The sequence below is a fragment of the Jatropha curcas genome, chromosome 10 (assembly GCF_041381405.1).
Source record: "Jatropha curcas cultivar XTBG-Jc1 chromosome 10, XTBG_Jcur_1.0, whole genome shotgun sequence".
In the NCBI taxonomy this organism is placed as follows: Eukaryota; Viridiplantae; Streptophyta; class Magnoliopsida; order Malpighiales; family Euphorbiaceae; genus Jatropha; species Jatropha curcas.
In genome coordinates, this window is record NC_143160.1 from 12,045,561 (window position 1) to 12,058,697 (window position 13,137).

General features: G+C 34.4%; 1 protein-coding gene and 1 pseudogene across 2 annotated transcripts; one reads left to right on the forward strand and one right to left on the reverse strand.

Moving 5' to 3' along the window:
• Positions 1 to 481: 481 nt before the first annotated feature.
• Positions 482 to 2,218, forward strand: LOC149493103 (berberine bridge enzyme-like 22). Its single transcript, XM_089726599.1, has one exon. The coding sequence runs from the start codon at positions 482 to 484 to the stop codon at positions 2,144 to 2,146; it is 1,665 nt and encodes a 554-aa protein (XP_089582725.1). The 3' UTR covers positions 2,147 to 2,218.
• Positions 558 to 12,337, reverse strand: LOC105637137 (uncharacterized; annotated as a pseudogene). The gene is made up of 10 exons (XR_016322838.1): positions 11,741 to 12,337; positions 11,545 to 11,600; positions 11,268 to 11,382; positions 9,682 to 10,975; positions 8,243 to 8,850; positions 7,224 to 8,210; positions 6,897 to 7,028; positions 5,987 to 6,783; positions 3,798 to 3,910; positions 558 to 3,013 (listed from the first exon to the last, which is right to left on the reverse strand). The product of XR_016322838.1 is annotated as an uncharacterized LOC105637137 (transcript).
• Between the last annotated feature and the right edge of the window lie 800 nt (positions 12,338 to 13,137).

Sequence of the window (13,137 nt, forward strand, 5' to 3'; positions counted from 1 at the left end):
CTTCCAAATGGCACAACAAAATACTTTCAATTTTAAGTTCTCCAAAGCCTATTTTCTTAACTTATCATTTATTTTTTGTTATTTAATATCTCAGAATAGGGGGAAATTGCTTGTTTTATCAACTCTGTTTCAAAAAAAATAAAATTTTTCCTTTGAAAAGTAGAAGGAAAAAACACAAAAAAATAAAAAAGAAAAAAGAAATGATACCAATCTAGTGAATTCCATTTCCAATATTAGAACTTATCGTTTAAGACAAGGGAAAAAATTTATAATAGAAGGAACTGGATTGCCGATTGAGACGAAACGACAACCCGCAATAGCTCTCAAAAGCATAATGTCGTTTTGTTTAGTTTTCCCCTATTGAAATCATCGTTTTCTTGTCTCCATGTACGAATCCAGACCAACAATTAGCAAGAAGCCGGCTTCTCAAAATTCTCTGCACTTGGAAGTTCTTTCTAATATCAAAACAAAACAAACTCAGATGTATATATATACACACCAAACTTGGTTACTAACTTCATATACCCCAGAAAGAGAAAAAAAAAAAAAAAGAGAAATGAAGCACATTGTAATTATTATTGTAGTATGCTTGCCTTTGCTTTTAATTTCGTGTACAAATTCAAATCCAATCCAAGAAAATTTCATGAATTGCATGTCAACCGAATTCAATGCCTATACCAAGTCAGTTCAAATATTTTTCACTCCAAATTCCTCTCTATATTCATCTATTTTACATTCAACTCAACAAAATCTAAGATGGGTTAACTCTACTAGTACAAATAATTATCCTCTTCTTATTATTACACCATTCCATGAGTCTGAAATCCAAGCAGCCATTCTTTGCAGCAAAAAATTAGGGTTACAAATTAGGGTTCGAAGCGGCGGACATGATTATGAAGGCTTATCTTTCTTATGTCCTACTCCATTCATAATCATCGATCTTATGAATTTTCGAGCAATAGAGATCAAAACAGAAGATGAAACAGCTTGGGTTCAATCTGGAGCAACTATTGGTGAGCTTTACTATGCAATTAGTAAAAAGAGCAATGTTCATGGCTTCCCTGCAGGGCTATGTCCTACAGTAGGAATTGGTGGGCATTTTAGTGGAGGGGGCTTTGGTACTTTGTTAAGAAAATATGGACTTGCAGCTGATAACATAATTGATGCTTTCTTAATTGATGTTAATGGAAGAGTTCTTGATAGAGAAAAAATGGGAGAAGGCTTGTTTTGGGCTATTAGAGGAGGAGGAGGAGCAAGTTTTGGAATTATACTTTCTTGGAAAATAAAATTAGTTCGAGTCCCACTTACTGTAACTGTTTTCACTATTCCAAAAACGATCGAAGAAGGCGCTACCAAGCTTGTTCATCAATGGCAATATACTGCAGAAAAATTAAATGAAGATCTTTTTGTTAGAGTTATAATACAAAATGTTAATAGCTCTGCAAATATAAGAACAGTTCAAGCTTCTTTTAATGCATTGTTTCTTGGCCGGATCGACCGATTAACGCCATTGATGAACAAAAGCTTTCCTGAATTGGGATTGAGAGTAGAAGATTGTATAGAAATGAGTTGGATTGAATCTACTTTATATTTTGCTGGGTTTCCTATAGGTAGTTCTTTAGAGGTATTACTTGACAAGACTCAATTATATAAAGCTAATTTCAAGGCAAAATCTGATTATGTGACAGAAGCTATACCTAAAGGAGGACTGGAAGGAATATGGAAGAGATTTTTGGAAGAAGAGTTAGTTTTTATAATAATGGATCCATATGGTGGAAAAATGAATAAAATATTAGAATCAGAAATCCCTTTTCCTCATAGGAAAGGAAATTTGTATAATATACAGTATTTAGTCAAATGGGAAGTAAATGGAGTTGGGATTTCAAAGAAGCATTTGAAGTGGATTAGGTCACTCCATAGGTATATGAAGCCTTATGTTTCAAAGTATCCAAGGGCTGCCTATCTTAATTATAGGGATCTTGATTTGGGGACTAATAAGGGTGTTAATACAAGTTATTCAGAGGGAAGGATTTGGGGTATTAAGTACTTCAAGGGTAATTTCAAGAGGTTGGTCCAAGTCAAAAGTAAGGTTGATCCTCTCAATTTCTTCAGAAATGAACAGAGTATTCCCTCCATGCATGCATAGAAGAAAAGCTAATGGTAACTCATACTCTAGAGCATAAGCAATAAATTTGGACACAATGCACAAATACCTTAACACTGCTCCAAGTCAGCAGCTAAAAATCTCTCAAAAAGAGTACAGCACCGTATAATTTATCAAGTTTCCTTTTAATCTATATTTTTATGGTAATTAACCAATATGGTGCATATATAGATTGAAGCATTTATCAATTCTTCAAATTCTTCTCCAAATATTCCAGTCAAAGAGTGATTAATTTCCAGAAAACTAAAGGAAAATATCAATTAATCAAGCTATATAAGCTGAAAAATTATGTAAATATGAAAGATGTTCAAAATTTACAAATTTGCATGAGAATAAATGGCCTCCGCAGCAGACACATATCAAAATTGCCTTCTTCTTTCCTTCTCAATCCATATTAAAAAAAAAAATAATTTCCTGTTCTTATGGGAGAAAAACCATCAAATGGTGTACCCACATAAGATTGTTACTCTTACTAATCCAAATATATATGATAAATATGCACATCACCACTTCAAACTACAAAAGCATGGTTTAAGTAGTGAGGAACTCACCTTGTAACTACACCAACAGACTGTAAGAGACTAGACGACAAGGTTTGTTGCTCCTTGCTTAGTAAAGAAAATCAATTTCTTATAAGATCAGTAAAAACAGATTGACTTGCATATTCTGGAAGATTTAAATTACTCTTAATAATATCTTCAAAATCAAATGGCAGTAAGGAAGTGATGGCTGCAATTTGAACAGGAAGGGATAATTTGGCAGTAGTATCCCAACGAAGAAATCCAGATAATTTATATTTCAAAATTCTCAACTTCGTTATCCTCATAACCACAAGCAGCAACCCCGAGCCTGAATATTATTAGAATGATAATCAAAATAAATGTCCCAAATTCAAAAGAGAGAGCAAGAACACGAAAAACTTGAATTCTTGAATAATAATAATCAATTTATTTCTAGGGTAACAGAAGGTTCCATTAAGGTCTGACTCATCAGCATTAGATCAGGAAATTTTGCCTAATAAAAAAAAAAAAAAAGAGAAAGCAGTTGCATCCAATTCATGAAATTTCAGATGTCCTTGTTCTTCTATTAAAAAGGAAAATGATTATAGAGTGGTATTAAACTTAGTATTAAACAAGGAAGAGATGTCCTTGTTCAAAAATGTTTGTCAAGCTCAATGTCAGAACTATTTCTCATGCACAAAGGAATTCTATATCTTTTTCCAGGCTCTCTCCACTAATAAGTCCTTAGGCTAAAAAGCCCCTTAAATAAAGCCAAAGGAGTGCCTTCATAGGATCGAATCAGAAAATTAGGTTTACGTCGGTTTGAAAATTAAAGAAATTCCTTCAAGAAATTATGAAAACTTGAGGAGGAGAGGGGGGATCCTGTAATCATAGTTCCTTACAACTGCTATTCAGCTAGGCTTACAAGTGTTCTAAAATTGCAGAAGCAGAACTAGAATTCTTGAAAGTAACTGTTTCTCAAGTAGATAAAAAGGAAAAAAAATTATAGGTATTAAAGATGTCAATATGAGCAGTAGAGCTCCTAAATTATCACTACTTCAGGAGGCAGGAAGGGTAATTAACATAAATCAACCACAGTAAGCATCACATACAACTAATAATGACAAACATACCTCCCAACCTGACCTATGAGAACAACAACAGCAACAACAAAGTCATCTGGCATAGGTCTTCCCAAAATTTTCGGCAGTCCAGAGATAATTTTGCCACAAGTCCACTCCCAGTCCTGCATTTGAACAGGTGAGAGAAACATAAAATGTCAGCTTTTAGACTCAGAATGATAGATAAAAATGTTACTAAGCAGAGCAAAAAACACCATAGGAATGTTAAGGAGAGGAAAATTACAAAAGCTATGCAATTTCTTAGGTTTCTTTTTTCTTTTGACTGACAATTTGAATAAAAGACTCTGCCTAAATCCATTGACTGGCACTTTGTAGGGCTTTTTCCCCAAATGGTGTTCTGAGAAAAAATAATTCCCAAAATAGTGTTATGTGAAAAGTATTTACCAGAATGGTGTTTTGTTGACATTTCAAAGGCTTTTGTTCTATTCATAGTGTAACAAATGCATTGTTACACTATGACTGCAACAAACCAATAAATTTTAATTTATTTTAACATTGTCGTTGTCCAGCAGCTTTACAAACCAATATTCTCTTTTCTCTCTCTTTGAGTTGAATGTTACACTATAAGTGAAACAATGTCACAATGGAATATATTCTTTGGCAAGATTCCCACACGAACGCAAAGTTTCAATCGTTACACTTAAACTGTAGTAATTTAATGGGTGAGAATCCCACGCCAGAAAAAATTGCTATTGTGTCATTGTTAGTGCAATAATATGAAAGAGATGTTTATGGGAAAGGAAAATATTCTTGTGTTAGGTGTAAGAGGTATAAGAAGTGTAAATTATGAAAAGAAAGAAATGTGTAAGAAATGTAAGAAGTGTAAATTATTAAAAGAAAGAAATGTGTAATAAGTGCAGGAGAATATTTAATATTCCACTGCTAGAATGAAGCTTTGTAGGTAGCTGTATGTGTATGGAAAGAACATTGCTTCTCCCATTTACTTACAGGCGAGTGCTCCTCCTTGCTCTGGTAATGTTTAAATTTTGTTTTTGTTTTTGTTTTTTTTTTTTTTTTTTTTTTGTTACATATTTGTTAATTGAGTAAAATTTTTTTTTTCTTATTATATTGTGTATTGGTTTTGTTTTAGACTCAACATTAAAAGCAAAAGTGATTCTCTTGTTTAAAGGTAAGTACTTGTATTTATATGTCAAATTCATTTTAATTTAATTTGTTATTTCGTTTTTTTTTTTTTTTTTTTTTCAAGAATTAATTGTCCATCTTAGTGAACAATTATTTTATAAAAAAAAGTGAACATGAACTCATTTTAATTTAATTTGTTATTTTGTGAAACACCTATTGTTCTACTAATAATATAACAATTGTAAAGATAATTCACGCATGAGATTCCCAGCATGATTCCATTCCTGCAATGATTCCCTGCCCCATTTTTATTCCCTTGCGTCATTTTTTATTCCATGGGCGATTCTAAAAATCTCTTTAACTTTTTAAATAATTGTTACACTGTAAATGTAACAATGTGTCCTTTTATCATGGGAATCTTAATGTTACTTTGTGTATCTTACCATTACTTTACGTTCCTTCCCAAAGCTTAGAATATGTTTTGTCTGACATTATGACATTGTTTCCCTTACAGTGTAATATTCAACTCAAAGAGAGAAGAGAGAGAATATTAATCTGCAAAGTTGCTAGCATCAAAATAAATTAAAATTTATCGGTTTTGTTGCAGCATAGTGTAACAATGCATTTGTTACACTATGACTGGAACAAAAGACTTTGAAATGTCCAGCATTCTGGTAAATATTTTCCTCAAAACACCATTTAGGGAATTAGTTTTTCACAAAACACCATTGTAGGAAAAAGCCCCACTTTGTAGGTCTTGTAAATAACTTGGTTGTCACATAAAGTAGCAAATATATCTCAGATTCATATTTTGAACTTTTCAAAGTTGCAATCAGAACTTAGAATTTTTACCGAAAAGTCATGATTGTACAATACTTTCATTTGACATCAAAAATCAAAATGACAACTGAAATTCTAGGTCTATGATCATATTACAAGATCTCATCACAAGACAGAAATACTATGCCATAATTTGTGGCATAAGTGCAATCCAGAACTATGTGCAGACCAAAGGAGATATGATAACGACATAGCAACAAACTCAAAAAAAATGACATAATGGTTTTTAACAAGGCACAAAACAGTAAACCACGTACCATGTAGCATGCAAGCAGCTCCACCAATGATAGGACATCACTGAGGTAACATAAAGCCTCATTGCAGACTGAAGTTGTGTGAGTAGGAAGCATCACACAATTTTTTAAACTACAGGATGCATCAAAATTTGTATCAAGAGGACAACATACTTCTTCATGACTTGAACACTGTTTAGCATTATCCTTATGCTGATGCATGGATACTGAAAGAGCACAACTCTGAAACTTTTCCAAGAGCTCTGATACAACCATATCCACTGAAACTGCATCGAATGGGCATTTGCCACATGGATGGAACTTCATTCCAACCACATGCACAGATGAGAAACAAGAAGAAGCTGAAGCAACTGCTGAATGGCCTTCAAGAAAAATTATTATCGACTTTAACACTTTCATCGTCAAATTGTACTCCTTCATAGAGAAAAATTTATCGCCCCCAAGGTAAGCAAAAACATGCAGTGCAGCTAATAAAATATCAATATCATATTTTTGAATCCACAAAAGGTTGTATGAAGCCTCACAAATAAACTCAATGCGGTCTAGTGCTGCACACAATGATGCTAATATGATGCTCCCTGCCACCAACTGGTCAGCTGAAGCTGGTTTGGAGGACAAATTTAGATTTATACCATTGACAAAGATATTCATCCTCGAATCACATGCACCCAATGTTTCAGAAGGTACAGTAGTGCACACGATAACTCGCCCATTTATAAGAAAATCCTCAATAAGACTGGGGAGTTCATCCAAACAACATAAACTTGCAAGTGAGATTCTTGACTTGACATCGGACACCACTGCATTCAAAAAACTAATTTCTCAAGCTCCGTAAACAACCCAAAATAAGACATCTAAGATTATAGAATTGTAAGAGCAACCTAGAACATAGAGAACAAGATAAAATACTCACTTGCATTTATTCGGCCAGCAAAAGAATCTAAGCATATCGAAATCGAAAGATTCTTATCCATATAACTTCCAGGTTTCCCAAATCATGCATAGAGAAACTCAGCAGCAACAACGTGAAAAATGCACAAGCCTTCTCCTCCCTAAGAAAAGGAGAAAAAAAATCTTAATTTCAACATGTAACAAACTCAGAAACTCCATTTAATAACCATATCAAGACCTATGGAAATAAAACACAGCATTAATACAAATAAAAACAAATAAATTCCACATTAAACTCTGTAACAATGCAAATAGACCATGTAGAATATTTTGAATATATATAAATCACTTACTTGGGTAGAAATTTCTGTTCCACTTTAAGAAAATGCAAGATCTTTTGCACCATGCATTTTGTTTCAGTATCCAGAAAGCAGGGGACTAGACAAGTCCATGTGGCATAAAATATTCTTGAAACACTGCTATAGTCATTAGAATTTGAGAACACCACATATCATGCAGGAATATTGTCATGCATAGATTCAAGTTTGCATTCAGATGAAAAGTTTGGAAACTTCAGTTCCCCATTACTAGAACTATATGTGTTTGACATCTGAACCACTTCAGAGACTCTGGTCCGTCTATCAGAAGCTCTTTCAGCTTGCATAGTATCACAACAGCCATTTCCATTGCCTAATATATTAAAGGAATTGACAAGACCTTCATTCTCATGCAGTAATTCATTGAAGGAAGCTCCTGAGGCACTACATCTCAAGTTCCTGGAACTAATTTTTGCATCAATAACATCAAAACTGTGAGAAGGCACCAAAATTTCCTTCTCATTCGATAATTCTCCATGGAAGCTATCACCTCCTTTACACTTATCCATATCAATTATTTCATAATTAGAAATCTCAATCTCAAGAAGAGTAGGGGACAGGGGCATTTCCATTGCTCTCCTGTAACATTCCTCATCTTCCATATCATCCAAGTCCAGCAATTTCATATAATTCTCATTTTCTATTTTCTCAACCCCTGCCATGGTTTTGCAGTCGAATCTAAAAGAATCACCTAACCCCTGGATGCATTCTTGTGGGATCCCCAACAGATTAAAGGCAGAATGGCAAGTATGTCTGACAGCATTTGCAGCAGCGTGGACTTCAGTTCCAATTTGTGTAATCTTCTCCTGCTCCTGATGCAAAATGATTCTCTCATTAAAAGGTACCTTTCTCTTGTTGTGATTCTTCCCACGCTTAGCATGTGAATCAACCTGCACACTAGCTAATTCAATTCAGCCATTGGTTTCTCATTATCCCTGTTTAACATGCCATGCAAGACAGAGTTTCTCTTCCATCTCCATGTGCAACTTATCAGAGTTTTTCTTCCATCTCCATATGCAACTTCTTACCTTCTGAATACAAAAATCCAACAGATTCAATTGCATCAAGCATTATCTCCCACTTTCTGCCATGTCCAATACCGCTTCCAGAAGTATCAATGCTAAAGGGACATCTAGCACTCTTCTCAGCAACCACCAGTGGATAATCATTGCAGTGCATTTTGGTCACCTTACCAGACAAACCAGAAGTAGTCATTTGTAAATCAGAGTTCTCTTCTGCCAATTTTCCTGATGTGGAAACAAAAGCATCCGTTTCCTGTGAGCCAACCAACTGATCATCAGAAAAAGATCCTGAACCGGAATTTATTGCAGAACTCTGTAACAATTTTCTATAGGAGCCTCCATGCAGAGACTTCAAGTTAGAATCAATACCTGAAATGGATTCAGTACAGTTCCCTCGAGATACTGGAAGCCATGGAACTGTACAGTACAGGGTTTGGCTGAGAGGATTAGAGGCAGCCATGGCCACACAACTAGGCTTGAGAGGTTCACTCTCATTTTGAGCATACATCTCTAGTGGTTCTAAATCATCAAATTTCCTCTTTAGCTTTGACCTTTGCATTTTTGACAATAACCCAGCCTGTGAAGTGCATCAAACAACCAGTAAGCTAACTAGATGCAAAGGCTGCCATATTTTGAATATATAGAATAAGACAACTGCTAGCAATGAATCTTCAAGCAAAAAGAAGCAAATAAATTCTAGAATATTAGTTCTCAAATGTAGACATTCAGCACCATAGGATTATCAGATGTAGGTTGGACCACACAGCACAGAAGCAACTACCCCTATGTGAAAATAACCAGGCCACAAAATAAACTCAACTTCACAAGGGGTAACGAACCTGAGTTACAACAGCCACACAACTATCCAGAAGCAACTGCTTAAAATATACATTGACAAATAAACTTGAAACAAGATACATCCGTTTGTTTTATTTGTTTAGATGTGAGGCCCCACCAACCAACACCAAACTGCTTGCACTGATATTTTCACATGAAAGAGGAATAGTACTCATCAGTCCACAATCTGGAATGCATATTCGAGCTATACAAACTAGATAAATGCGAAAGAGAGAGAAAGGAGAAGAGAATGAGAACTTGTATTTCTCATCCACAGATTAAGGAAGTAGGATTGCAACTTAACAATTTAAACCCATATAAGGTAGCCCACTGCAATTCTAAAACTTTTCAAACAAGGAAAAGAACAAGTGAGAGCAATTGTATGCTCTACCCACCAGAATCTTTTACAGAATAGTCACGAGGTGACCATCCATCTGACAGCAGCAGCAAACAGCAAAACCTGTATGCTTATTAATATAAATTCCATGACCAAAATCATCAAAGCAAGCCTGTAACTCAAAATTAAGTATACAAACAAATTGGTATAACTTAGGTAAATGAGGACACTAACCTTTTCCAAACCCTCTCTACATTCAATACTGGATGAGAACCACTTATTCAGTGCATCCAGGCGTTGTGAAATTTGAATAGAATCCAGCCTTATGCAGCCTAGTTCTTGTTGCAGAATACCACAGTGATTTTTTTCAAACTTAGCCAACTGTTTGGCATACTTCAGTCTCGTCCCTTCAAGCTTCAATTGTGTTCTAAAAGCTTGAAATTTCTAGTCTCAACTTTCACATCTTTGTCAGGTAAAAGAACACAAGACTCAACTGCTTTTCTAGTGGGCAAAAGTTCCTGCATCAGCTTTTGCAGTTCTTAATTTTATGTCTACTTTCTTCAAGCTTACCAGACAGCTGATCAGCACGAGATTTTTCTTCCAATGCCAACTTCGCATTTGTTTGAGCAAGTTTTCTTAGCTCCTTTGCATTGGCCATCTCTGCATCAGCATGTTTTCTTTTTTCAGTCACCTGATTTTTTTTGATCTCTAACCTTTCAATTGCTTCTTCAAACTTCAAAATCTCAGATGTCAACTTTGCTTTTGTTTCATCGGTTTCTTTCCTCAATTACTCCAACTGAGTCCGATATGCCTCAGCCTTCTTCCATTCAGTATTTGCATTCTTCCTGTCTTTATCAGCCTTGACCTTTTCAGCTATCTCCTTCTGTAATTCCACAATTCTTCGTCTAGCATTCTCCAATAGCTGAGAAAGATTTTCAGCATGAGATTTTTCTTCCATTACCTTTTTCCCATTTGCTTCTGCAAGCTTCCTTTGCTCCTTTGTCTTATCTAGTTCTGAATCAGCACATTTTCTCTCTTGATCGCTTTATGCTTTTCTGCTTCTAACTGTTTGCATGCCTCTTCAAACTTCAATGTCTCTGAAACCAACTTTGATTTTTTTCCTCAATCCCTCCAATTGAAGCTGATATTCCTTCGCCTTCTTCCTTCAATATTAGCTAGCTTCCTCTCTTCATCAGCCCTAGCCTTTTCAACTTTCACTTGTTTCCATGCTTCAGTAGCACTTTTCTTCTGTGGCTCCACATTCTTCTTTTCAGAATCAGCCCTTACTTTCTCTTCCTCAAGAAGTGCTTTGAGCTGTGTGATTTCATTTTCCACTTTAGAAACATAATCCTGAAGAAGCTTCACTTCTCCCATTTTATCTCCAGCATCTGCACTTCCTTTTCTTTCAAGGAGTCTATCTCGGACTTCAGTGAAGAAAGATCATTCTCTAAAGTAACTCTCACGGTCGATTCCTTCTTCTCTTTACCCTCTTTCTCAGTTTCTGCCCGCTCCCGCTCCTCCTCATATGCTGCAAAATGTATAAATATTATTTTCTACCAAGCTATTAGTATGACTATATATCCTAAAACCAAGCAAAAGTGAAATTCTATTATATCCAATCTTCAATACAAAAGAGATCTACCCCATTTTGGGAGACAAATATTACTACTTTCTCTCCTCTCCACCGGCTTAATTATAAAATTGTAACCAAGAAGGGTTACATAACCCTTAATTGGTGATTGAAAAAAAAAAGATGTAACATAAAATATAGAAACTAGTATTTGCTCACTAACACAGCTTATTTTAAATTTCCAACACACCTTTCTTGAGACGGGCATTCTCTGCTTGAATCTTATCAATTTGTTCATTGAGAATCTGCACAGCTTGCCTCAGATGCTTCCATCCAACTTCTAACTTCGTGCACTTCTCTTTCCACTGTTAAAACCCAAACTTATCATCACAAAAATATAGGAATATGTACATATAATTATATATATATATATATACACACACACACACACACACACACACACAGAAACACTACAATGAACTACAAAGTTCAATTATCAAATTTGTAATTAGGTGTATACAACATACCACAGCACAGCAGGGATTCGCTGGCGGCTGCTTTACTGAAATGTCAGCTGCCATTCCTACAGCCACGAGCAAACAACAGATCAAGTAAACATTTAGGGAATTGAAACATCCAAGAATACAAAATCAATCAACGATCTTAATTGAAAAAAAAAAAATGAATGCATAACCCTGAATTTGGGGAAAAGAGAAGAGAAACCTGTTTTTGTTTTGGCTTAATCCAGCATCAATGGCAATTCAATGCAGTTAGTATCGCGATGCCACATTTGCTGGTAATTAAAGGAAGAGGAGCAGACGAGATTTAAAAAAAAAAAAAAAAAAAAAAAAAAAAAGAACCCCAAAATCCTGCCATAGCTGTAGAAATGAAGCTTTTCTCGTGAAGTTTATTTCAATCGCCACTTAAAATTTACAATCTAGCGCGCGCCGTGCTAAAGAAATTTATGCGTTTGATTTTTTTTTTTTTTTTCAGAAAATTACAGTATAATCCCTCTCAGTCAGTGATACAACAGGTCGATCTTATTTTACGAGATGGGCTAATATTTTCATATAATTTATTTCCGTCAGTCTATAAAATTCTTTCGTTCAATTTTTCCGTTAAGTGATTTATAAAAGTTTTTCAGGAACGAACTAGTTGAATTTTACAAACATTCATATTATAATTTTCTTTTTTTGATTGATTGGTTTTACAATCATTGATACTCGATCTTTTTTTTTTTTTTTATATTCAGAATGATACTCAGCTTTTTATTCAAGGGATCTTTTTCGCTAGAAGGCAAAAGTATTTTATTTAAGGGATTTTTGTCGCTCAAAGGCCGAAGTATGTGTTAGAAGCATGTGTTAGAGGAAGGGGACAATTGCCCCTCTTGTTTAAAAAAAAAAATTTTCCTTAATAAGACTAAGGTTATGCTAAACAAAGTTTTAACACTTTTAACCATTTTGCCCCTCAATCTTTGCACAATATTCCTTTAATCGATTTTTTATATTAGTTTGCTCATTCTTTCTAAATCCTAGCTCTACCCCTCTTCTCACTCAAACCAATCTTTATTGGTCGTATATCTATAATATTAATTTTTAGTTATGTAATTATTATATAATATAAATAGTATGTAGATATATATATATAGTGTTTTATATATATAGCTTTTAGTTCTTTTAATAGGTTAAAACAATATTTTTATTAGTTATAATATTTGATAATGGAATCTATATTTTAGAGATTAAAGAAACGTTTAATGAAATCTTAACATTTAGTGTTTTGCAATAATTAATGAGTATCAATTTTTTTGACACTCATGGTTATTACTATAAAATTAATAAGCCTACTTGTAATATGAAATTTTTGCTCTTATTTTTTTTATCATTTTAAATTTAACAGCTAATCAAGAAAATCATTTTCGTTCCGCTTAGCGCTATCCCCCTCTAGGGTATTTTAGTGATAGGTTTTATAGGAATTGGACGATCTTATTTGGTCCTTCATCCGTTTATTCCATAGTCTATCGAGCCAATGACGATAACTAAGTAGTTAGTAATTGTAGTACTTTACTAGGACGATCCACTAGATCCTTTCACCACGCCACACGATTCTTTCACGAAACA